This window comes from Dermacentor andersoni, chromosome 1 (genome assembly GCF_023375885.2).
Source record: "Dermacentor andersoni chromosome 1, qqDerAnde1_hic_scaffold, whole genome shotgun sequence".
Lineage (NCBI taxonomy): Eukaryota > Metazoa > Arthropoda > Arachnida > Ixodida > Ixodidae > Dermacentor > Dermacentor andersoni.
This window is the reverse complement of record NC_092814.1, coordinates 37,740,633-37,768,179: the sequence shown is the minus strand read 5'-3', so window position 1 is coordinate 37,768,179 and position 27,547 is coordinate 37,740,633. Positions and strand designations below refer to the sequence as shown.

The 27,547-nt window shown below is 46.3% G+C and overlaps 2 protein-coding genes across 2 annotated transcripts in view; one reads left to right on the top strand and one right to left on the bottom strand.

Moving 5' to 3' along the window:
- Nucleotides 1-27,547, top strand: part of LOC126545261 (myosin light chain kinase, smooth muscle-like) — a 263,214-nt gene that overhangs the window by 14,297 nt on the left and 221,370 nt on the right. The gene's annotated exons all lie outside the window — the stretch shown is intronic.
- LOC126543170 (uncharacterized) lies at nucleotides 7,870-10,038 on the bottom strand. Its single transcript, XM_050190304.2, has one exon. The coding sequence runs from the start codon at nucleotides 9,802-9,804 to the stop codon at nucleotides 8,083-8,085; it is 1,722 nt and encodes a 573-aa protein (XP_050046261.1). The 5' UTR covers nucleotides 9,805-10,038; the 3' UTR covers nucleotides 7,870-8,082.

The window sequence follows — 27,547 nt, the reverse complement described above, 5'->3', positions numbered from 1 at the left end:
TTTACCACGTAGAAAACGCGCGTCATACTAAACAGACCGCACGACCGCAAAAACAAAAGCCAGAACCTACCGCCGAGCGTATACCTGCCATGCAAAAAACCGCTTTCACCCAAGCCAGTATGGCGCTGCTCATAGGCGGCGCCACTGCGTTCACAATATGGCGGCGCCTACGAAAAAACGGTCTATAAGTTCAAACCGCCACTACTCGCCAGACGCGACAAAGGCATGGCGCGCGGGCGCGAGCTTTTACGCGCCGGGAAGCCTATGTGAAGCTGTGTATGTGGAAGCCTATGTGAAGCCGCTGGGAAGCCGTGTAGTTTGGCCTAAACACTATTTTAGACTGATAAGGAATACATGACAATGTGACATGCAATGTGACACATGCGGCGATCACCTCAGAGAGCTAGTTGACGTAGAAGTATACGTGCGACTGTAGCCTGCAATAAAGAAAAAAAAAAAGAAGTGTGATTGTGTCCTGATTAGTTAGAGCATCTGGCTGCTGTGCTGGTGGACTGAGGTTGGATCCAACCATAGGGCACGTAATTAATTTTTTTTTAAACGTCTGCCACTCGGCAATGGCAGCAGCAACCAGCAGCCACGGTCAGGGAATTCAGGGAGGGCTTGCAAGGAAAGCTTCTTGGGTCGTGGAATACTAAAGCACTAGTGCAGCGAACAGCCCTGCAGGCCTTAATCGTGCCCCTAAGAGATAGTGATGTAGTGTGGAAGTATTAAAATTAAGCGCCCTTTCGTGGTGATATGTTTTCTTTTGTGCAGCATTTCCTTGTGTTGTAATCTTGGTATTTTATATTGCCGCAGTTGTTTTTGGCGTCATTAAATCTGCGATTTTCCCTTGTGTTGTAGAATTGCAGAATTCCCAGTGTTGCAGAAAATTCGCCGTCGGCGTCTTGCGTTCAGCGTCGACCGTTGTTTCGGCAAAGATAATTTCGAACCACGCATACCAAACCATGCAGGCCCTCCAAGTAACGCAAGTAAATTACTGAACTAATTGAATTTCTCAAAGTAAACTACGTCAGAAGAATCATAAAGTATGACTTAGACACAACCGACAGACATGATAGCGTCGGAATGTAATTTCAATATACGAGAAAACATAATTTTGTTACGCGGAAAGTCAAAACCCAAACTCCTTTTCCAGCGTGTCTACCATTCAGAGTGTGGCCATGACCTCCGGGATGTGCGCGCACCGGCGCGCGAAAATCTCAAAGGCCATGAAGCGGCGCGCCTGGTTTCTTGCAACACCTCCAGATGGCGCCCGCCTCCGCCGCATCGCGGCCCACGCAAGAGACCGCGTTTCTACCAGAAAGCTCGCATTCGTGCGTAGCGTTCGCCGCCAGTGTTTCCTGGTAAACATTGCGGCTACATAAGCTGCAGCTGGTGGGAAGCGTGAGAAGCAGTCGGGGATCTTTGAATGTTGTCGCGTTCCACTCTTAAGAGGAAGCCTTAGCTCAGGCCCAACTCCGACGCGGCCTATTCAAATACATGTAAAACGCAAAAACGATTTTCTCAGATAACCCGTAGACCGATCTTAATGAAATTTGTTTTATTTGAGAGAGAATGTTAAATTCTAGTGACTGTCGAAAGCGGAATTTCGATTTAAGGCTTGAATTTTCTTAAAAAGATTTTCAACTATTCGACCGTTTGAAAAATATAGAAGCACGAAGTTAACAAATTCATAGCTCTGCACCAAGAACAGATATCGCGGTCCTGAAAACGGCATCCATTAGATCATTAAAAGCGGACAAATTCGATATGTCATTTTACATTTTACGTTAATTAGTTACGTTGGTTAAAAGGGTTCTGCAAAAGCTGTATTTCCATATTAGTAAATTTTCTCTATTCATGTGTAACACATCAATTTGGTCCGCTTTAGATATACTATTAGATGCAATTAACAGAATTGTAGTATCATTTTTGGTTGTTGAGTTACGCAGTTGTAAACTTGATAGTTTCATTTTTATTAAATTTGTGATTTTTACCAATTTTTAATAAAAAATTGAGGACCTAAATCAAAAATTCGAAACCAGCAGTCACTAGATTTTAAGTTTTTCTTTTAAATGCAACAAACTTCGTCAAATTTGGTGCAGTGGTTGCCAAGAAAAACGAATTCTCCTTTTACATGTATTTAGATAGGAGCACCCGAGCTAAAGCTTCCTTTTAAAGGCGAAGCTTAAGCTTAAGCGCCCTCGAAATTTTTTGCCTGTTGTCGCAGACCTCCGCGGGGTCTGCTCTCTCTGTTTCGTGTCGTGAAGTTTTGTATGGTAAGACTGTGCGGAACACGTTATAATGATAAGTTTCCGCAGAACTACTACGTCGATGATAATTTTTGTAGTTTTTTTGTGTAAATTACTGCTCCGCGCGGCAACAGAGAACTGCTTAATTGCTTTAAAGATTCATTTCTGCTCACATCAGTGTTTCATTTGTACAACACTAGCATGGAGGCTTCCGACAAACAAGGCGTCCTTCCTCTTTGTTTTGTTTTGTTTTTTAGGGCACGAGCATCGAGTGACACTCTTGTTTCTTGCGCAGCACAGCCGTTTCACGTCCTGAGACGACTGGGTAGGAAATTTAAAATAAATCAGAAAAAAAATAGAAAAATAGTACAGTATCATATTCATGGGTTTTATTATAGATATGATATCAGAGCAAAAGCTTAGTTACAAGTTGAGTTGCTGAAGTGTCTGGGATAATTAAGATTAATTGGAAATCACTGAGACGACTGGGTCGAAATTCAAAATAAATAAAAAAAATAGAAAAAGAATAGTACAGTACAAAATTTATGGGTTTCATTATAGATATGATATCAGAGCATAAGTTTAGTTACAAGTTGAGTTACTGAAACGTCTTGAATAATTAGACTTAATTAGAAATCACTGATTACCCCATACTAAAACATAGAATCGTAGACTTTAGAGACTCGCCACGTTTGCACGACTGTGGGGAAATTCCTGGAAACCCGGCAGTAGAAGGCCGAATTAATGACGTCGCTAATGACGCCACACGTAAGAAGGCGGCATGATATCTAATCGGCTACTTAATGGAAAACAGTTGCCTCCGAGTTCGGTTCGTGCGTTGCGTTCGCCTAAACTTAATCTAAAGAATACCAACGCCAGAGACACCGAAGTCTAAGATTAGGGTCGCCTACCATTTCTTTTTTTTAGACTATACACATTTCTTTACGAAACGGCTGTGAGTGTAGCAAACCTGGCGTTTATGCAAAGGCGGTTTCTTGGCGGTGGAGGTGAACGCACTTTGCTAGGAGTAACGTACAGGTGTGAGAAAATTAGTTAACACAACTTTATTAATTAACTTTTTAGCGGAACGTACCTGGGTGGCAGTTTTGTATATATGGTATAGGTGGAGATATTAAGATTTTAATGCACCCCTCCTTTTTTTAAATTTTGGAAATCACACCTAATGCGAACTGTTCATACTCGAATTTCGACGCCCAATCCTGGGCAATATCGAAACCAAGTGCGCCCTGCACGTACGTCGGACGGAAACTCCCTATGGCTTAGTGTGTGAGGAATTGAGCGATGACATGTCGCAGCAAATGATGACTCGGCACGTAGCGTGATGACAGCACGTAACGTAGCAAATGATGCCTGCCAGGTCATTTCAGTGTCTGCCGCGACGAGCCGCGGCGTCTGCTTGTTTGCTTGTTTGTTTGCACTCGGTTAATGACTCCGTCCCGCTCTTCGTCACTTGGCGTTTCCGTCTGATCTGATAGCGGCGCCACCTCTTCTGTGCTTCCGCCAATGGAAACTGACCCTCAAAATGTTTAACACCCGAACCCTCTCGAGTGAGGCTAGCTTAGCAGGACTCTTTGAGGAACTGTCAGACGTTGTTTCGGATATTATCCGCCTTAATGACATTAGAAGAATTGGCGAGGCTTACACATTGCTAAATAACGGCCATGTCCTCTGCTATAGAGGTCTCCCTGATAAGAAGCAATACGGGGTAGGCTTCCTAATCCATAAGGACATAGCGGGCAACACTGATGAATTCTACAGCATTAACGAGAGGGTAGCAATAGTCCTAATCAAACTTAATAAGAGGTATAGATTACAGGTAGTACAAGCATACGCTCCAACATCCAGTCACGACGATGAGGAAGTAGATCACTTTTACGAAGATGTTGAATTAGCGATGAGAAAAGTGCAAACTAGGTATACAGTAGTAATGGGTGACTTCAATGCAAAAGCGGGGAAAAAGCAGACGGGTGAACATGCAATTGGCTACTACGGCGTCGATTCTAGAAACGCTAGAGGAGAGATGCTGGTAGAATTCGGAGAAAGGAATAAGCTGGGAATAATGAACACCTGCTTCAGGAAACGCAGCAACAGAAAGTGGACCTGGAAAAGCCGTAATGGTGAAACAAGAAATGAAATTGATTTCATATTTTCTGCCGATCCCAGCATAGTGCAGGATGTAGATGTGATAGGTAGGGTAAAGTGCAGTGATCATAGGTTAGTTAGGGCTAGGATTCACCTCAATTTGAACAGAGAAAGAGTAAAATTGGTCAAGAAAAAACAGGTAAACTTAGAGGCAGTAAGGCTGGTACTTGCAAACAAATTTAGGCTGGTACTTGCAAACGAATATGCAGCCTTAGAACAGAGAGATGATGATGATGACATAGAGGTAATGTATGAAACCGTAACGAGGCTGGCTTCAGAGGCAGCAATTGAAGTGGGAGGCAAGGCACCAAGGCAACCAGTAGGCAAGCTCTCCCAAGTAAAAAGGACCTTATAAAGAAACGACAAAGAATGAGAGTGTCCAACTCAAATTGTAACGGGAGAAAGACAGAAGAAGCCGTAAAAAATGGACGCAGCCTGAAATCAGTGAGAAGGAAGCTTGGCATAGGGCAAACCAAGATGTATGCACTGAAAGATAAGAAGGGTAATATCATCAGCAATCTCGGAGGTATAATAAAAGCAGCGGAAGAATTCTATACTGGCCTCTACAGTACCCAGAGAACTCAGGAGTGCTATATTCGAAACAATAATGAACAGTATACAGAAACTCCTCCTATACCTAGAGACGAGGTCAGAAGGGCCTTGCAAGGCTTGAAACGGGCAAAAGCTCCAGGAGAGGATGGAATAACAGTCGATTTAATCAAAGATGGAGAAGACATAATGCTTGAAAAACTGGTGGCTCTCTATACGAAGTGTCTATCGACTGCAAGAGTCCCAGAAAACTGGAAGAATTCAAACATTATACTAATCCACAAAAAGTGAGACGTTAAAGAACTGAAAAATTTATAGGCCCAGTAGCTTACTCAGCCGTATTATATAAAATATTTACCAAACTAATCTCCAATAAAACAAGGGCAACACTGGACTTTAGTCAACCAAGGGAACAGGCTGGCTTCAGGACAGGATACTCTACAATGGATCACATCCATGTCATTAATCAGGTTATCGAGTAATCCGCAGAGTACAATAAGCCTTTCTATATTACTTTCATAGATTACGAAAAAGCATTTGATTCAGTACAGGTACCAGCAGTCATAGAGGCATTACGTAATCAAGGAGTACAGACCGCTTACGTAAACACCCTGGAAAATATCTACAGAGATTCCACAGCCATCTCAATTCTACACAAAGAAAGTAGGAAGATATCTATAAAGAAAGGGGTCAGACAAGGAGGCACAGTCTCTCCAATGCTGTCCACTGCGTGCTTGGAAGAAGTATTCAAGCTATTAAACTGGGAAGGTTTAGGAGTAAGGATCGACGGTGAATACGTCAGCAACCTTCGGTTTGCCGATGACCATTGTTCTATTCAGCAACAATCCAGACGAGTTACAACAAATGGTTGAGGACCTTAACAGGGAGAGTGTAAGAGTGGGGTTGAAGATTAATATACAGAAGACAAAGATAATGATAAATAACCGCGCAAGAGAACAAGAGCTGAAGATCGCAAGTCAGCCTCTAGAGTCTGTGAAGGAGTACGTTTACCTAGTTCAATTAATCACAGGGAACCCTGATCATGAGAAGGAAATTCACAGAAGAATAAAAATGGATTGGACCACATACTGCAGACATCGTGAGCTCGGGACTGGGAGCTTACCGTTATCATTGAAAAGGAAAGTATACAGTCTGTGTATTTTACCGGTGCTGACATATGGGGCAGAGACTTGGAGACTGACAAAGAAGCTTGAGGACAAGTTAAGGACCGCGGAAAGAGTGATGGAATGAAGAATGCTAGGCGTAACTTTAAGAGAGAGAAAGAGAGCGGTTTGAATCCGAGAGCAAACGGGTGTAGACGATATTCTAATAGACATTAAGAGAAAAAAAGGGTCAGGTCATGTAATGCGCAGGTTAGATAACCGTTGGACCATTAGGGTGACGGAATGGGTATCGAGAGAAGAGAAGCGCAGTAAAGGACAGCAGCAGACTAGGTGGTCTGACCAAATTAGGAAATTTGCGGGTGCTAATTGGAATCGGTTGGCGCAGGACAGGGGTAATTGGAGATCGCAGGGAGATGCCTTCTTCCTGCAGTAGACATAAAATAGGCTGCTGCTGCTGCTGCTGCTACTGCTGATGGTGAATTGAGCGTTGAAATTTGATGAAAAATTTCTCGAATAAGGTGCGATTTTCAAAGTTAACAAATGGGGTGCAATAAAATATTACCTGCCTCCAAATTCTATATCTGAACAACTGCACCCAAAGTGCTAAAAAAAGTTAATTATAATTTTTTCTTCCGAAGCTCACGTTCAGCGGCAAAGTATGTCAACTTCGACGAGGAACTGCAAAAACTGTACGCTCGCTACCGCTCATAGGCTCTTTATAAAAATTCTGTACAGACTAAGAAAGATCACCCCGTAGTTTACATTGCCAATGCCTTACTAAATAAACCAAGTCAAATCAGAGTGGAGTTTACTTTAAAGTCTATGGACGGAAAAGCCAGATTTTACGCACAGAGAGAACATACTACGTTGCGGAAGTGGCAGGGAAAGAAAAAGTGAGAAGGCGGATTGAAAGGAGTGAAAGGCAAAATGAGACAAATTAGAAAAGTTCCGAGAGCGAGGGTACGAGCACCCGGGTGACAATATTGATTGAGTAGAAGAGTGAAAAGTACGACAGTAAGAACCACTGACGGGAAATGGTGTAAGAGGAGGAATAAAAAAATTCAGTCATCAATGAGATGTTTTAGACCTATAAGGATGTAAATAGCTTTTTACCATAGTCACTGCTTGTTAGGTGATCGAAGTGAAAGGCTTCAGCTGCATATTTGAAGTTTCTCTGGCGGGAGCGAATAGAGCAGCTTCACAGTGGACTGTCCGCACTGACGAAGCTCAAGCGCTCTGCCTTTCAAGACGACGTGATTCCGCCTCTTCTAGCTCTACTTCGTATGTCTTAAGACAGTGAATGTATACTTGATCGTCCATTGGCGTGATCCGAAGACTAAAATATTCCATCCGGAGAACAAAATCTCCGAATGGAAGGAGAGGACTCCTCCTGGCCGCCCCATAGGTGCCATGCTGCATTACAATAGGTGTGCCTCCATTAAAGTAAATCATCCATATGGTTAAGAGAGCACAGTGCAGATTCTCTAACCAGAGTACTGTTGAACTCCACGTCTGCTCGGCTGCAGTAAAATATAGAATATAACTGCCTGTCTCACTCCTTCTAAACCTTATGTGACGCTTTCCTACTTTAGAAAAGCATTTGCCGATCATGGTGGACTACGAAAGGAATCAAGTGCATATTTCGGCACGCGGTCACTTTAATGGGGTGTTTCTACCTCTTCATATAAAGCTGTCATGTGAAAACACAAGTACGTGTGCCCTTGTATGCTGCCGTTCGTCTGAAGCGCCCGGAAGGAAAAGCTTAAAACTAAAACCAGCAGTCGTTGCCTTGTTATGTTGGTGGATTCTGGTGGCATTTAAAGACAGAAAACAATGCTCACGTTAAACATAACCGTCCATATTTTTCAGTTGACAGCAAAGACACGACAAGGTGTCCCATGCCCGATGATCAACACTGCTGATACAGTAACTCCGGTGTGCAAGTCCATCCAGTGCATTCACGTCCGGTTGCTAGGGGCCATCGCCTTGATTTGTTAGTCAAAAGCTGTCGTCTGTTGCGAATCACAGGCAAAAGGCTCGACCACCTCCTTATAGTACGCTACGAGCATATTCATCATAAATGTCCTGAGCCGCCCGTCTGTCAGTTTGTGCACTGTGGTAGGAGGTTGGGGCACGGCCACGGTGAACAGACCATTGAGGCACATCAAAAAACTTGAAAAGTCATCCTCGAGGTCTTGCTCGTGCAAGTAGACATGTTTTGGCAGCACTTTCTGTGTTCGGAATAGGTGCAGCGCGTAGGTGACACTCACTTTCGTGAGCAAGGTCACGGCCGAATAGGTCACGGGATCCACAGGCTCGGTGTTCTGTGCCGCCTTCAGCATTGATACCTTTCGATGGCGCAGTGAGAGCGCCTGGAACATCTGACACAGGCAGTCATCCTTGAACCGTGGAATCAGACTCAGACAGTCGCTGCAGTACCTGTGAGTCTGCTCATCGTGTCCGACCTCCGTGAGAATGGCCTCGGTGAAAGCCTCGCCCACGCTTGTCAGGAGCAGTGTCGACAGCTGCCAGGACGCTACCGCGCTACCCAGACGGCACTGTTGTAGAGTTCTCACGCGCAGGTGCTTAGATGTGCACCCTTTGACAACCAATGTGGCGGCTCGGCGCATCACTGCTTCAAAGAGCGCATCCACAACTTCTGTGCATGGGTCGAGGAACATCTCCAGCACGCTGTCGGTCATCTGCTGCCGGATAGAGACGACCAAGGCTTCGTCGGCCCTCTCTTTCACTGTCGTCGACCTGCCGACACTGATGGTGACAAGGTACTGCAAGATGTTGTGTGTCACCAGGACAAGGCGATACAGCAAGCAGACCGAGACGTCTTCTGAGGCGTGAAGTTCCCGTCTTTGGGCGACGAGGGCTTCGCTGCCAAAGTTCACGTCATCTTCATGGTCTCTGTAAGGTGCCGTCGCCCACCCAAGTTTTGTCCAAGGCAATTGCTCGATCGGAATCACGAGCTGATGTTCTTTCGACTCCGACACTGCGTCATTTACTGTGCCACTGCACTTGTTTTTCAGCACCTGCATTTTCTTCAAGAAGAACGCGGAGTCGCTGCCGTGCTGGCTGAGGCCGGACAAAACAGGAAACGGGACGTTGTCATGAGGTTCCTGAAAGGCCTCCATGGATAGCGACATGACGCTCTTCACGTGCTTCTCGTCGACGCCTGGAATCTCAAACCCGACTCCGTTCACTCTGCGCAGTCGGCAGTTTTCTAGAGGCCTCTTAGGCATCTTGTGCTGCAACCAGGTCTGGCGTGCCATGCGGCAGTAAGCCACAGCATGCCGTCGCGATTTTACCGTGATCGTCGGCTGCCTCTGGCTATAACCAATGGCTATCAACTCGCTCGTCACATCCGTGATGCTATTGTGCAGCCCAAGGACCGGGCGAAGCACGGACTCGCGGCCCGCTGCCTTTTGTATGAAGTAGCCCTTGTAGCTGGCGTATTCCCAGAGCCAACGGTTGCGAGAAAACCGGTACTTGGTGGAGTAGACGAATACGGGGCACGGCTGCAAAGCGGATATGGAAAGCACCTTGTGCATCTCGAGCACTGTGCTGATATCCAAAAGGCCTGCGATGGACTCACGCTTGCAGTTGGTCTTGAGCCTCCTTTCCCGTTGCTGAGCATCCTTAGGGCCCTCCTTGGAAGCCGTCAAGGCCAGAGAACGAGCGCGGCTGCCGCCTGTTCGCTTCGGCATATCTGCTCTCCTCGAACGATTGATGATGGTTGATGATCAACTGTGGCACATACCCACTCTATAGGAAAGACGAGGAACAAGAAGGGGCTCTGCAAAGAAAGGAGCATTAAATTGACTGGCATGAGCTTGATACTTGGATCGAATAAGGTTTCGCAAGAAACTAACCAGCCATCTGATATCTCTAGATACATTCCCGTCATAACGCCTGTTTTTTATATATTATTAGAGCTTATGAAAGAGCGAATTCAAGTTTTACATTGTCTGCATTTTAGTGAATGTCATTTATTGTGTGTTTTGTGTTCTTGCGTGTTTCGTTTACTATTGCCTTTTATTTGGGTTATTTTAGTTAAACACTTCGATGTATGCCCCGGGCCCTTGCTTAATGCCCTCGGGTATTTAAAGCGGCCCTCACCAGGCCCCATAGCAAATTTTAGTTATACGCTGAAAGTTCTTACGTGTCCTCTAGGTAGCGTTCTGCTACAAAAATTTTTCAAATCGGCTCATTAATAGCCGAGATAGAAATATTTCAGTGCCGCGAATCCATGATTTCAGCAGGCCGGCTCCACTGCCAAGCAAGACGCTCTGTCCACTCGCCCCGTCTAGCCTACGCAAGCGAAATTCCTTCCCCGCGTTCTCCCATACCGAACTTCGAGGATCGCGTAAAGCATAAATCACAGGCCCCGCCTTCATTTTTTTTTCTTCTCGCTTTTCTTTTTCTGGCGCTACGCACTTCCGCTGAGGGCGTCGCGCGCGAGCTGTTGTCTCGTTCGCGCAGCGCCCGATTTTGCGCGCTGTGCACAAGGACACATGTCTAGCGGTATAATTCAGTGCTACGCGTATACTGAGGCAGAACAAGCGGATCGCAGAGCATGATCACGGCATTGGAACACGGTAGAAAATGGCATAGTTTCGGTACCTGCGCACGTGACTGCACGACCGTGGGAATAAGCAGATGAAGCGGAAGTACATCGCTCTTGCTTGGGTGCGAAGTTAAACAAAAAAGAACAAGCAGACATTCCGTTTGTGTCTTTTATTATTTCTGTAAACTTCAATTCGTCTATTCAAGCAACAGATAACACAAATAACAGATGGATGGATGGATGGATGGATGGATGGATGGATGGATGGATGGATGGATGGATGGATGGATGGATGGATGGATGGATGGATGGATGGATGGATGGATGGATGGATGGATGGATGGATGAGTAATTTTCTTGAGGTCCGTCAGTGCGCGCGATTAGCGCGCAGCGGGCCGCTCCCACGTCGGGACAAGCCATGCCCCTGGACGCGGGCCCGATGGACAGCCCAGAGCTGTGCTTCAAGGTCCGAGCTGCGTAGAGCTCGGTCCCACTCTTCCTTGGTGGTCCTGGTCCCCGGCGCTAGGGGGAAACCCCAGAGCATGTGAGCAAGGCTAGCTATATCTTTACAAAAGCGACACGCATTGTGAGGGTGCGCGTCCGGAAAGATTTTGTGCAGGAAGGCCGGGCATGGGTAGGTGCCCGTCTGAAGTCGCCTGTACGTGACTTCTTGTGCTTTATTGAGTGCTTTGTGCAGTAGCGGCATGGTTCTCTTGACTAACTTATAGTGCTGGGTGAGATCGTTGTAAGTGACGAGGGGGTCGCGCTCGCTCTCCCGTCCTGCCGAGAGGGAGTCCGGGCTCGCACGGTGAGTTAGGTCTCGTGCGGCCTCGTGTGCCGTCTCGCTGAGGTTAGGGAGCGGCCCCTCTAATGGTCCCATGTGTGCCGGGAACCAATTGATGTAGTGTGGGGTGAGATGTTAAGTACCAAGTATTCTGCCGACGGTCGGGGATATTCTCCCTGTTTCGAAGGACAGGATTGCCCTCTTAGAGTCGCAGTATACCGAGCTTTTATCGTTTTCTAGGAGTGCAAGGCTGATGGCTGCCTGCTCGGCCACCTCAGGATTATCACTGCGGACCGTGCACGCGTTGATGACCGTGCCATCTTTGTTGACCACCGCTGCTACATAGGCTCGTTTGCCAGGATATTTCGCTGCGTCCGTAAAGCAGCATGCTTTCCCGAAGGCGGCTGCCTGTCGGAGGAGTGCTTTGGCTCGAGCAAGTCTTCTGTCGATGTTGTGCTCTGGGTTCATATTCCTGGGCAGAGGGGCTGCCCTGATCCTTTTCCTCTGGTTGGGTGTTAACCCGTGGCTGTTACACTCGATCTCCCGAGGCGCGACGCCGATTTCTCGTAGGATCTGCCCGCAGGTGTGCTGGACAGCCTGGTGATTTGTGCCCGTTCCTGTGCCTCCGCAATCTTGCTCAGCGTGCTGTACATACCTAATGCGTTCAGTGCCTCCGTACTCGTGCGCATGGGTAGACCCATGGTTCTCTTAGCGACCTTACGCAGGAGCGTGTCAAGCTTGTCTTTCTACCCTTTGGACCAATTGTGCATGGCCACGATGTACACGAGGTGACTGATTACGAAGGCCTGTGCCAGTCTAAGCAGGTTGTCCTTCTTGAGCCCGTGATGCCGGCTGGCCACTCGTCTCAGTTGGCGTGTGGCGTTCTCGGCCTTCGTGGTGAGCTTAGCGACTGCGATGGTGTTCAAGCCATTCTCCTCTATTGTCATGCCCAACATCTTGATGGGACCGACCACCGGAATCGTGTTGCCTCAGCGGTGTACAGGCGGACGCATGGGTAGGCGTTGCCTTGAATAATTCTCGAAGTCACGTGTCACCACGAGCGACGTCACACTGCGGACACGACTATGTAGGCGCAGGTATACGAGTATGTCACCGTCCAGCTTGGAGCGCGGTCGCCGCGAGGAGAAGGAAAAACGGCGTTCGGATTGAAATTTCAGACCTTTCCGTGGCGCGTAGCGATGTAATTTTTGCAAACAGGATCGTTAGCGCGCATTGTATGCGCTGCGCTTGTTAGCTGAAAATGACCAGACCTGGTGAGGGGCCCTTTGAGGCACAATGACTGAAATGAAATGAAATAAAATTATGGCTAGCTAGTGATGCAGTGATGTCAGACCGTTCTAGCATATCGTACTTTTGTTTGCCCCATTACCAGCCGTGGTGGCTTAGCGGTTATGGCGTCGAGCTGCTAAGCACGATGTCGCAGTTTCGGTTCTCGGCCACGGCGACCGCATTTGGATGCGAAAACGGCCGTGCACCGTGCATTGCATGTACGTGAAAGAACCCTTGGTCGTCAAAATTAATCTGGAGTCCCCGCACTACAGCGTACCTCATAACCATATCATGGTTTTGGCACGTAAAACCCCAGAATCTAATGAACAAATATTTCGCATGATTATTAAACCAGGCTTTCTTATTTTGAATCATTCGCTGCCGTATGTCTTTATAGGCTACATTTTATTCTATGGGAAGTTTATTTGTGAGATTTTGAATTCTGACTACTTGCACTGATGTTACAAATTATCTTTGACGCGAACTATATTTATGTTATTTCTGCTTAACAACCCAGCCGTTTGTACCCCTGCCATTACCCACCTCGCGATTCACATTGGTGCTGCCTTCTCGCAGGAGCTGTATGCAACACGTGATCGTTCTGGATCGAAGCACGCATGCGACGCACTGTGACGCTTGAAATACGCTAGTGCTATACTATATCATAGTGCATCGGGTGCAATAAAAATGGTAGGCGACCCTAATCTTTGACTTACGTGTATCTTAGTGGCACTCGCACCTCGGCGTTGGTGTTCGTTAGGTTAAGCGACCGAACTTCTTTCCCCTGGCATGGTATGCGGATGAGGAGCGAGAGAAGGCTAGAAGGAAGCGCAGCGCGCTCCACCTGGTGGGGCTTAACCCCCTAGCGAGCTGCGCACGAAGCGCACCTTACGCACCCTCCTCGGTGCTGATGTCAGAGCATGTAACCTGCGAGAGAGAGAGAGAGAGAGTGAGGGAGAGAAAGAGTTTCTTGGTTGGAGGGTGAAAGGTGGGGCTAAGTGCAACGCGGTAACTGTCTCTCAGTAGAGGACACCTCAACCGCACTGCACAAAGGGGAAGGGAGAGAAGGGTGGGAGTAGCAGCAGCAGCAGCAGCAGCAGCAGCAGCAGGCGGTAACAGAGGATGCCCAGGCGGATCAGGGGATAAGCTCAGAGACGGTCGGCAAGACAGGCTTCATTGGCGAATGTTAGTAGAGCACGGAACAGCACCCTGTGAGGAAAGTTGCAGCCCGAAGGGTGTAATGTGCGCGCGCACAGCTGTTGCGAGCAAGCTGGTGAGCAGGTGAGCACCCGGAGAGAAGTGAGAGAGGAGGGAGCGACGTCACATCCGCTCTGCTAGGCAGATGTTCGGTCTGTGCCAGGCAACTGTTTTCCATTAATTAGCCGGTTAAATATCGTGCCACCTTGTGTGTCACCTTATTAGTGATGTCATTACTTCCGCTATCTACTTCCGAATTTCCAGGAATTTCGCCAAAGTGCTTACGTGGCGGGTCTCCAAAGTCTACGATTATATGCTTTGGTGTGCTGTAATCAGTGATTTTTAATTATTACTGATTATTCCAGGTACTTCAGTACTGAACTTGGAACTAAACTTATGCTCTGATATCACATAAATAATGAAACCCACGAATTTGGTACTGTGCTATATTTTTTTTTTTTTTTATTCTGAATTTCGTCCCCGGTCGTCTCAGTAGGTAACCGGAAGTACTGAGCAAGAAATAAGAGTGTCACTCGATGCTCCTGCCCCATTAAAAAAAAGTAAAGGTTTTAATATAACGAACACTTCGCATTCTGAATATGCAGTTAATTAGCTTTTAGCTTATGTGGCACTCGATAGAAATATATTATTGCACATTTTTTACCCGCTTTTTGTCGAAAATCCTTAAATACTTAAATGTATCAGTAATGATCGGCAGGTCGGATGCCAGACTAAGAAATTCACAGGCTTGCCTCTGCTTAAGCGAGGAACTCTGAATGTTCGTAGATATTGTCACGCGCCTCAAAAAAAAAAAAAAAAAAGGACTGACGACGTTTAATTGGGATAGCTGGATTCTGAAAAAAAAAAAACGGCGACGGGACCAGGCTATCGAGCGGGCAGGGGTAGCACGCGCACTTCTTCCTTCTTGGCCTTCCTGTCTCTTCCTTTGCACTGTCCCCACTACTACAAGTGGCATTTCCCCCCTTTCTCGAAAAGAGAATTGGCTCGGTGGTTAAGAAGGGGAAACAAAAACGTGGTCAAGGCAGATGCTGGCGCAAAGGACACAGTGACCGCCACAGAAGATACACAAGTACGACAGAGGTGAAGCGTGACGTGCAGAGTCTAAAGAAACAGAGGTAACCGCATTAGCTGCACATGTGAGCGCAAATATAAAAAAATGAATAAAAATAATCACGAACGCGTAACATATGGCTTCATGCGGACGATGTGAACGATGTCAGGACTAGGTTGTCTACGCCGTGTGTGAGCTACACTGTCCGGAACGACTTCGTAGTTCCCGTCACGAATACAGCGCAGCACTTTGTATGGGCCAAAATACCGGCTGAGCAACTTTTCACTAAGGCCACGGCGTCGGACAGGAGTCCACACCACACCTGGTTGCCGGGGTTGTAGCATACTTGTCTGTGGCGGATGTTATAACGGCGTGCATCTGCGTGCTGCTGCTGACCGATGTGCAGCCGCGCAAGCTGGCGAGCTTCCTCAGCACGCTGGGAAAATTCTTGGACGTCAGTAGTTAGGCGCTCGTCGTCTTGACACGGCAGCATAGCGTCCAGCATCGTCTGAACTTCGCGGCCGTAAAGGAGACGAAATGGTGTAAAGCGCGTCGTTTCTTGCGGTATTACACGCGAAGGCCACGTAATGCAAGATATGATCCCATGTTTTGTGCTGGACGTCGATGTACATCGAGGTCATATCCATGATGGCCTTATTAGGCGCTCCGTAAGTCCGTTGTACTGCGGATGGTAAGCAGTATAGTCTATCGATGCCTAGTGTTGCTCAACTGAAATATGTCGTCCATGAGCTGTGCTGTGAACGCCGTCCCTCGGTCCGTGATTACAGTGGACGGGGCGGGTTAAATAGCGGGTTAAATAGTCAGTCGCGACAATCACCCACTCGTTGCCATCGGTTGACCAAGGAAAAGGCCCAAGAATGTCCAAGCCGACTTGATCGAATGGCTTAGGTGGTTCGATGGGTTGCAATAACCCGGCGGGCTTCATGGGCGGTGACTTTCGCCGCTGACATTCGCGGCAGCCTTTAACGTACTGTTTGGTGCTTGCCGAAAGCCCGGGCCAGCAATACATATCGCGTATTCTGGCAAGCGTTTGTGAAGAGCCTAAGTGGCCAAATGTGGGCTCACCATGGCAAGCGAAAAGAATGTCGTCCCGCAAGACTTTTGGAACCATCAGGAGGTAGGCTCCGTCATTTGAACGGGCGTTCTTCTTGTAAAGCACGTTGTCTCGCAGACAGAAGAACGTCACTACGCGACAGATGGCGTGGAATGGCTGTTGGCCGGCCCTCTGAGTGGTCGATGATAGGTCGAATTTCAGCGTCGTCACGCTGCCGTCTTATCAAGTCTGATGCAGTAATGGCACCCAGGAAGCCGTCATCGTCCTCTGACTCTAGACTGACAGATTCGACGGGTACACGCAACAGTGTGTCAGCGTCTTCTTGCTTGCGGCCGGAATTGTAAATGATAGTGACGTCAAATTCCTGTGGCCGCAAGCTCCACCTTGCCAGCCGTCCTGAAGGATCGCGTATGTTTGCCAACCAACATTGGCATGGTGGTCAGTCACCACTTTGAAAGGATGGCCGTAGAGATTAGGGCGAAACTTCGCCATCGCCCACACAACCGCGAGACACTCTTTGTCTGTGGTTCGCCTCGGCACGGGACAGCGAGCGGCTAGCATAAGCTATTATTCTGTCATTGCCGTCTTCACGTTGGACGAGTATGCTCGCTTCTGACTAAAAAAAAAGAAACTTATGGGGTTTTACGTGCCAAAACCACTTTCGGATTATGAGGCACGCCGTAGTGGAGGACTCCGGAAATTTCGACCACCTGGGGTTCTTTAACGTGCACCTAAATCTAAGTACACGGGTGTTTTCGCCCCCATCGAAATGTGGCCGCCGTGACCGGGATTCGATCCCGCGACCTCGTGCTCAGCATCCCAACACCATAGCCACTGAGCAACCACGGCGGGTTCGCTTCTGACTATAGGTTGTCGTTATTAAACGCAGCGGTGTATCACAACGCTAGTGGCATACAATAATTAGAAACTTTTTTATCCACTCGAGTACATTTATGTCCAAGTTAAGTTCAGTTCCCATAGATGAGATCCCATAGATGAGATGAATATTTACAATTATTATTAGGGTTATAATTATATTGGAGTGCTGATTGCTGTGCTATCGTTTGTTAACGAAGCTTTCCCTCAAGTGTAAATGGTTTAAGGCAGTTTGTCGTGTGCATATCATGGCCACGCACGCTTATATCGCCTTCCGTTTCTCTACCACGGGTGCGCTTTAAAACCACGGCGCTGCAATGTTGCTTTCCTTTCCTTCCTTCTTCTCCGCCCTTAAACTGGCTCTCTTAACTACTACACGCAGAGACAAAGCAACAGCGCGCGCATGCGATCCCATAGATGAGATGAATATATATATATATATATATATATATATATATATATATATATATATATATATATATATATATATATATAGAATTAGTTATCATATATATATATATCATATATTCTATATATATATATATATATATAATTATCAGTCATAGCTCTCGTAGTATAGCCCTCTGGGCCGTTTGCTTTTTTTCTTTCGAAAGTAGTCCTATTAGGGTTATTATAATTACACGAAGGTATTTCGCCCTCGTCAGCAGCAGTCCTTGAGATAGTTATTCTGGCGGCTAGCTTCCCACGCTATGCGTGCCGCCCCCGCACCTGGTTAAGCTGTTCCTAGACGCTAGAGTTATACTATGTCCGCGCAACCTTGAGCGATCGGAAAGCGCGTTTTCCCCTCTTGGCCGGCGGAGAAGGGAGGCTTTGTTTCCGGCCGCAAAGCCCTCCACGTCTCAGTAAGGTGCCTGGTGGTGGTCTCGTGCCGACGATGCCCTCTCGGTGAGCGCATATTCCCCCCTCATCTTTTAAGAGGTTCAATACTTACAAGCATTTGTCTCGCAAACCATATTTATTTCAAGGGAATTTTCCACATCTCAATAATTTCTCTCGTCGTATTGGAGTGCTGATTGCCGTGCTATCGTTTGATAACGAAGCTTTCCCTCAAGTCTAAATATTTTAGGGCAGTTTTCCTAGTCTCTAAAGCCGCTCGAGGTCGCTCTTCTCCTCGGGCGGCCATTTTTCCAAGAAAGTATGCCTTCCAACCACTATCGCGGACAACATCAGTCCCTTTACACGTAAGTATGAGGCTCGGAGCAGGAGCTATGCCGCTTTAAAGTAACCTGGGGCCTGACGAACCAACCGACTGAGCTATCTTTCCGGGCAACATCCAATGGTCACGAGTTCAAATCGCTTGTTATGTTCCTTTTTTTTCCCCTTTTTCTTTCTTTTTTTCTTTCTTTTTAATGTCTTTTCCTTTATTTTATCCCTGTATGGGAACCCTCCTAAAATAAAAAGAAAAGAAAGATTTATATCTTCAATTATGTATGGCCACACCTGTGCAGGTCATAAATACCAGGTTCTCTAGCCGAGTGCCATCCGTGCGGTATAACCGAGCTCAGATTGGTCCACCTTGACTGATCAAATAGGGCACCACTGTAGATTAAATGAGGCGTACAACTCCTACGGGACCCGCTGTGGTTACTCAGTAGCTATGGTGTTAGACTGCTGAGCACGAGGTCGCGGGATCGGATCCCGGCCACGGCGGCCGCATTTCGATGGGGGTGAAATGCGAGAACACCCGTGTACTTAGATTTAGGTGCACGTTAAAGAACCCCAGGTGGTCTAAATTTCCGGAGTCCTCCACTACGGCGTGCCTCATAATCAGAAAGTGGTTTTGTCACGTAAAACCCCATAATTTAATTTTTAATTTAACTCCTGCGGGGACGGTAGAGTATCCGCCTCCCGTTCAAGAGGACCGTGATTCAAATCCCGGTGCAGCACAATTCTCCACCGGAAATACAAAAAAAAAAAAATACCCTGTGCTGAGAAAATTGCACAAACAGGCCTGGAGTGCGGCCTGATCCCGGTGACCAGAACCGGTAACGCGCTCTCTCACCGGAGCAGGATTGGCCACCCTGGTGCAGTACTTGGCCACAACGTCCTATATGAACACAACAATCAAACCCCGGCCCTCAGTCCCCAGCAGCTGCGAAGCAACTGACCACGGCGGCGGTCAGACCTGCGACGCTGCAGAAGGTGCTAAGAATCCCTGGCTCCGGACAGGCCGCCATTGGGATATGAACCTGGCAACGTTTAACGCTAGAACGTTATCTAGTGAGGCGAGTCTAGCAGTGCTATTGGAGGAATTAGAGGGCAGTAAATGGGATATAATAGGGCTCAGTGAAGTTAGGAGGCCAAAAGAAGCATATACAGTGCTAAAAAGCGGGCACGTCCTGTGCTACCGGGGCTTAGCAGAGAGACGAGAACTAGGAGTCGGATTCCTGATTAATAAGAACATAGCTGGTAACATACAGGAATTCTATAGCATTAACGAGAGGGTGGCATGTCTTGTTGTGAAACTTAATAAGAGGTACAAAATGAAGGTTGTACAGGTCTACGCCCCTACACCTAATCATGATGACCAGGAAGTCGAAAGCTTCTATGAAGACGTGGAATCGGCGATGGGTAAAGTCAAAACAAAATACAGTATACTGATGGGCGATTTCAATGCCAGGGTAGGCAAGAAGCAGGCCGGAGACAAGTAGGTGGGGGAATATGGCATAGGCTCTAGGAATAGCAGAGGAGAGTTATTAGTAGAGTTTGCAGAAGATAATGAATACCTTTTTCCGCAAGCGGGTTGGCCGAAAGTGGGCGTGGAGGAGTCCGAATGGTGAGACTAGAAATGAAATCGACTTCATACTCTGCGCGAACCCTGGCATCATACAAGATGTAGACGTGCTCGGCAAGGTGCGCTGCAGTGACCATAGGATGGTAAGAACTCGAATTAGCCTTGACTTGAGGAGGGAACGGAAGACACTGGTACATAAGAAGCCAATCAATGAGTTAGCGGTAAGAGGGAAACTAGAGGAATTCCGGACCAAGCTACAGAACAGGTATTCGGCTTTAACCCAGAAAAGGACCATAGTGTTGAAGCAATGAACGACAATCTTATGGGCATCATTAAGGAGTGCGCAATAGAAGTCGGTGGTAACGCCGTTAAACAGGAAACCAGTAAGCTATCGCAGGAGACGAAAGATCTGATCAAGAAACGCCAATGTATGAAAGCCTCTAACCCTACAGCTAGAATAGAACTGGCAGAACTTTCTAAGTTAATCAACAAGCGTAAGACAGCGGACATAAGGAACTATAATATGGATAGAATTGAACAGGCTCTCAGGAACGGTGGAAGCCTAAAAGCAGTGAAGAAGAAACTAGGAATAGGCAAGAATCAGATGTGTGCGTTAAAAGACAAAGCCGGCAATATCGTTACTAATATGGATGAGATACTTCAAGTGGCTGAAGAGTTTTATAGAGATTTATACAGTACCAGTAACAACCACGACGATAAGGTGAGAGAGAATAGGCTAGAGGAACTTAAAATGCCACAAGTAGCACCGGAAGAGGTAAAGAACGCCTTGGGAGCTATGCAAAGGGGGAAGGCAGCTGGGGAGGATCAGGTAACAGCAGATTTGTTGAAGGATGGTGAGAACACTGTCCTACAAAGATTGGCCGCCCTATATACACAATGCCTCATGACCTCTAACGTACCGGAATCTTGGAAGAACGCTAACATAATCCTAATCCATAAGAAAGGGGACGCCAAAGACTTGAAAAATTATAGACCGATCAGCTTACTGTCCGTTGCCTACAAAGTATTTACTAAGGTAATCGCAAATAGAATCAGGAATGCCTTAGATTTCTGTAAACCAAAGGACCAGGCAGGATTCCGTAAAGGCTACTCAACAATAGACCATATTCACACTATCAATCAGGTGATAGAGAAATGTGCGGAATATAACCAACCCTTATATATAGCCTTCATTGATTACGAAAAAGCATTTGATTCAGTCGAAACCTCAGCAGTCATGAAGGCACTACGGAATCAGGGTGTAGATGAGCCATATGTAAAGATACTGGAAGATATCTATAGCGGTTCCACAGCCACCGTAATCCTCCACAAAGAAAGCAACAAAATCCCAATAAAGAAAGGCGCCAGACAGGGAGATACGATATCTCCAATGCTATTCACAGCATGTTTACAGGAGGTATTCAGAGACCTGGAGTGGGAAGAATTGGGGATAAAAGTTGATGGAGAATACCTTAGTAACTTCCGATTCGCTGATGATATTGCCTTGCTTAGTAACTCAGGGGACCAACTGCAATGCATGCTCACTGACCTGGAGAGGCAAAGCCGAAGGGTGGGTCTAAAAATTAATCTGCAGAAAACTAAAGTAATGTTTAACAGCCTCGGAAGGGAACAGCAGTTTACAATAGGTAGTGAGGCACTGGAAGTGGTAAGGGAATACACCTACTTAGGACAGGTAGTGACTGCGGATCCGGATCATGAGACTGAAATAATCAGAAGAATAAGAATGGGCTGGGGTTCGTTTGGCAGGCATTCTCAGATCATGAACAGCAGGTTGCCATTATCCCTCAAGAGAAAAGTTTATAACAGCTGTGTCTTCCCAGTACTCACGTACGGGGCAGAAACCTGGAGGCTTACGAAAAGGGTTCTGCTGAAATTGAGGACGACGCAACGAGCTATGGAAAGAAGAATGATAGGTGTAACGTTAAGGGATAAGAAAAGAGCAGATTGGGTGAGGGAACAAACGCGGGTAAATGACATCTTAGTTGAAATCAAGAAAAAGAAATGGGCATGGGCCGGACATGTAATGAGGAGGGAAGATAACCGATGGTCATTAAGGGTTACGGACTGGATTCCAAGGGAAGGGAAGCGTAGTAGGGGGCGGCAGAATGTTAGGTGGGCGGATGACATTAAGACGTTTGCAAGGACAACATGGCCACAATTAGTACATGACCGGGGTAGTTGGAGAAGTATGGGAGAGGCCTTTGCCCTGCAGTGGGCGTAACTAGGCTGATGATGATGATGAAGTTCAGTCAGCTTAAGCAGAAGTAAATCATGGGCCACAGAGTCAAAGGCTCTGGCAAAATCAAGAAATACGCAGTCAACGTCGGTACCTGGATCAGAAATTGCAAAAAGATCGTTAGTAAATGATAAGAGCTGTGTTTCACAAGAAAAGAACTTACGGAAACCATGTTGACAGGGGTTGAAAAAGGAGTTTGATTCTAAAAACTCAGCCAAATGTGAATATATTATATGCTCGAGAATTTTACATGAAATGCTTGTTATTGAGATAGGCCTGTGATTGCTGGGTAAGTGTGTTACCTGATTTGTGAACTGGAATCACCTTTCCCACGCACCAGTTGTGTGGAAGAACAGACTGCTGTAATGACGGAGTGAAAATGTGCGACACAATAACAGCACGAAATACATTGGTACACTTCAAAATTTTTGAATTCAGGCAGTCTGGGCCGGCAGAGGAGGACGTTTTTTGATTGTTAATTAGGCAGCTAACACTAACCCAGTCAATAGAGATTGAATCCATGGGCGAAAAACCAGAATTGGATACAAGCGGTAATTTATGTGGCATCGCGGTAACATGGGAAGAAAACACATCATTAAATACATTACAGCATTCTTCAGGAGCAACAAGTTCATCATTGAACATGGATATTATGACGGTAATTTTTTTTTATGACACCAGTGATACATTCACTATAACACACGGTAGTTCCTTAATATTCGTTGCTAGCTTTATTAAAATAGAAAGCCAATATTGCTGATACAAGAAAATTGCGACGATGACACTTCAACTCATGCTGCTGATCGTCTAAGCCCACAGCACTTCATTATATGCTTAAGTTTCTCAATTAACACGTTGTAAACGTCGAGCTGAGTAAGCAGAGGCAAGGAATTGCTTTGGCCTGTTTGGCGTAAAATGGTAATTAAAACCATAAGTAAATGTAACGTACCAAGAAGCGAAAAAGTATTTACATAGGGAACTCGTTATCTAAATATGAAGACAAACGCCGTCTACTAAATATTTAATAATACCGACGTTTAGGCTCTCACAGAGGGCCACAATTAGATTAAAAGCGACAACACAGTCGCTAAAGTAGGTCATATAACTGAACCAAAACACCACGCGTGCACTACTAGCTGCCATATTTCGGACGTGAGGCTACTCTTGATGAAGACGCAAGGTTAGGTTCTTCTCCTTAACCGGTATTCTCACGTGCTTCTTGAAATAAGGCTAATTAGATCTTTTGTTTGCCTCTGCTTTCTTGTGCGACTTCTCGAGTCCTTTGATTAAAAGCGTGCATCAGCGCTCAGCATACTGCTAAATTTTCTTCAGCTTTCCGAGATTCCAGACATCTAAGCTGTTCTTTCCGTGTTTCGAGTGTTTCATTTGCGACGCTTCATTCTTCATTTCGTCTATTCTTTAAGTGTAGCCTGTTGACATCTGTATTTTTAGGCTTTCTTTTTTTTGTTTTTTAATTCACATAGTGCGTGCTTTGTCGGATTCAACGCTTTGCCAGCACCTCTGTCTCACTTGGCTTCTTTGTTTCTTTCTTACAGCTCTTTGTAACGCCCCAGTTTTCCTTCGCTGTGCCCTTTTTATCCCCAACTCTTCAAGGGTGGCAAGCACTGTGCCCCTTCTGCAGGCCAATTCGTCTCTGTCTCCTATAGTTTTCGCTTCGTATTCTTCTTAAAATAATTCGCCGAATCCACGTGTCACGCTGCGTCTTCAAGAGAAATATCCGCAATTCATTCCTAGCTCGCCTTGTTCCCTCTCGTAGCCCTGACGCTGAGCCTCCGTACTCGCTCGCCTCAGACCGACAGGTCAATGCGTGTGCTAATTGGGCGGATGATTCATTATGTTCGCAATTCACGGGGGGGGGGGGGGGGGGGGGGGACCAGCAGGAAAGCCGTGTTCGTACAAGAAGGAACTCGAGCCCGGTGTCTTGTCCCGGCGCTTTGCACGACCCTGCATGCTATATGGGCTATTATCAGGCACCAACGAAACACCCCGTCCCGCATGCCGTCCGTAACGTACGAACTTGAGCCTTTGCCAGCGCCGCTCGCCTCACCGCCAATGCCTATGTATCTGCAGCAGGTGTTCTGGGCAGTTGCACAGAGTGAGTCGATCGCAAGGCTTTAAGTGCAGCCGCCATTTCGAGCTTATTTATGCGTATTTTTTATATGAAAAAGTTTTACTTGAGTCGGTATGATAGGAATTGTGGTCAGGGGAGCTAATTCATATTGGGAATAATTTAGAGGTACAGGGTTGAAGTGGTGCCAGCAAGCTAAAAGGAATGGAATTGGGGTTCGAGGCTTTCTGATCGTTATGGAATTGCAAGTGGCAAAGCGACCAATTAAGGAGTTATAATTTAGCCCTGTTTGTTCCGTCGTAGTATTTGAGGCCGGAGGAATAGTTGGCGGCTGATCTTTATTTATTTATTTATTTATTTATTTATTTATTTATTTATTTATTTATTTATTTATTTATTTATTTATTTCGTGTACCCTCAGGGCCAGGGGCACTAAAGAGGGGAGTGGTTACATCAAATACAGAAAGAAAGTACAGTGCAGCAAAATGGTTAGTCGTACAGATATACATGGCTCTCGGTTATACAATGTTATCTAAGTGTTCTTGTAGTGCTGATTAATAAAATGAAATGCGGTGCACACAGTGTAGTAATACAGTGTTACGGTAATACAAGACGGCGATACAATAGATAATACAAAAACATGAATAAAATGCTCCTGTTTATACAATATTACCTAATACTGCCTTGAAGTGCTGATGGTCAACAATAATAGCGGTTGAGGCGGGTAGGCGATTCCACTCAGCAGATGTACGCGGAAGGAATGAATGAGACATGAAATTTGTTTGGCATAATGAAATTCCAACTTTGTTATTGTGACCTAGCCTTGATGAAATGTATGGAGGAGGGAACGTAAGTTCATGACGAAGACCGCAATATAGACCCCTATATTTGGTACAGAAGATAAGCGTTGTAATAAGCTACAACCGTCCTACTTTTCAGTATTTTCATGAAACAACGTGTGATCTCTGGCTAACACACACACACACACACACACACACGCACACGCACGCACGCACGCACGCACGCGCGCACACACACACACACACACACACACACACACACACACACACACACACACACACACACACACACACACACACACACACACACACACACACACACACACACACACACACACACACACACACACACACGCACACACGCACAGGCACACAGGCACACACGCACACACGCACACACGCACACGCGCACGCGCACACGCGCACGCACGCGCGCACGCACGCACGCTCTTGCTCATTGCCTTGTTGTATGTGCAGTGGGGTATGTACATTCTTGTAGCTTTATCCTCACAGACGCGAGCAACATAGCGCGTGGATTCTAGGCAGTCTGATTGTGTGAACTAATTGCGGCAGCTCTGAACACGCGTATTGCGTGCGCGGAGAGATTAGTGGGATTACTGTTCGTTAGCGCGCGTCGCCCTCCTAAGCTCGAAGTCGTCGCTCTCGCGTGCGTGAGTGCTCGCTTAAAAAGAAATCCTAAATCGCCGTACAAGGGCGGTGAGCACTCGACGTTTCTTCTCTGTTTAAGAAACTGACGAAGAAATTTAGAAAGAAAAGCACAATTTTCGATTAAGTATTTGGGGCCATCCTCTCCTTTATACACGTTCTGCGTATAAGGCTGGGGCAGAAAACAGGAGTCTGCTTCGGCCTGTGTATCGTACCAGTTTATATCACGTCCGATATATAAGCCTGTACGAGCATCCGATTTTGTTATCGGGAAGAACGCGTTTGCTTGCGATTATTTGACGCGTTCAAATGTTTGCCGTCTCTCTATAGAGTGGAACTATACAAACCAAACCGCAGAAACACGTGGTTTAACGCAGCAAAGGTGGACAACAGATATGTGTCTACGTGGATGACTGCAACAGTGAAGTATCGATGACCAGCCTGCATGCTGTTTTCTTTTCTTCCTTCTTTTTTCCTTTTTATCTTCTTCTTTGTTCTTTTTTGCTTATGGAAATACTCTATATATCTTTTCTTGTGCTTGCATTGTTTGTTTCGACGTCGGCGTTGCGAGAGAGAGATAGAGAGAGAGAGAACGCTGAAGAGTGGAAGGTAGGAACGATAAACGGAAGAGCATCCGGTTCGATATATCTACGCAGGGAATAGAAAGATTATAATAGAGCAAAATAATTGCACCCTGAACACATACGATCGTACGCGCGCATGAAAACGTCACGTGATCAGAGGGGATCACACCGCCCAGTGGATAAAATAAACAGACACAGAAGAGAGAGAAAGAAAGAAAGAAAGAAAGAAAGAGAACAAGAAAGAAAGACAACACTATCTTTAGAGCCTTCTGCTTCGATGCATGGCAAGGTCGGTGTTCCGGAGAATCATCAGTAGATGAAGGCCACGACGTCCAACGTGCCAATTAATGCTTTGTGTATTTGCGTCATGGTTAGGCCCATTATAGCTGGCAGCTCGAAAGGGTTGGAATTTTGCTCTTCTCTCCGGACAGTCTGGGCATTATGCTCTGTTGTCGTGCAGGTGGTCAGTTGAAATCTGTAGGAACAAGCAGTTCGTTAATCGAGTGAGACATTAGGAGGCGACAGTCACTGACACAATTAAATACTTTTTCTGGTTTCATTGATTTCATTGAGTGCTGGCTCCTGTGATTCGTTCGTTGTATATACGATACGAATCGTTGCGTACGTATGATCGGCTCTTTTCAGTGTTCATGATCTACACCTATATCCATGAAATGTTCGTTTGGCGCTTTCTCGGGAGAGCGTGAGCTATTGATTCTGCCAAGGCTGAATGAATTCAGAGCTGTAGTATCATCTTTTGTCCCGATTTTCGACTAAGACACGAATACGTATACATATCGACCTTGCGGTCCCGTATTGCATGTAGAAAATTAACGTTATTCTAGTGAAATTACCACATATGTCGTTAGGTGCACAGAGTATTTTGTCGGGGTCAACACGTCCGCTGGAAGAGGTTGAAAAAATACGCTGCTGCGGACTTGCGAAAATTATGACGTATGGGCATGGTGTTTCAGGGTAAAACAAGAGGCGCATTCACAAAGCATTTTCCTTCGTAAGTGCTGTTGTGCTTCGTAAGACAACGGCCGCCTTCGCTAATAATGTCTGACATCAATCAGCATTGGCTGGAACCTGACTTACAAGCAATTCTTACGTACTGTTTTTTTTTTTTTTTTTAACAAGCGCCCAAGTGGGCACTACTCAAATGTAAACAACTCGCTATCTTTCAGTGGCCCTTTGAACAAGCCAAAGCATTTTCTGTCATGAGCAGAAGTAATTAATTACCGAACAGCAATTAATCAAACTTTATAATATAGATTTACGCACGAAACCTTTAACGGAGAAGTTTTACAGCGTAGGGAGAAATATCTGAATGATTTTTTTTCCATGAAGATCCTGGTTGTAGTTTTATTTTTTCCGGGCTTTGTAAAAAGCGCGCGAGAGGTTTAAAACTGCCGCGTGCCACATGGCTAAAGGTTGG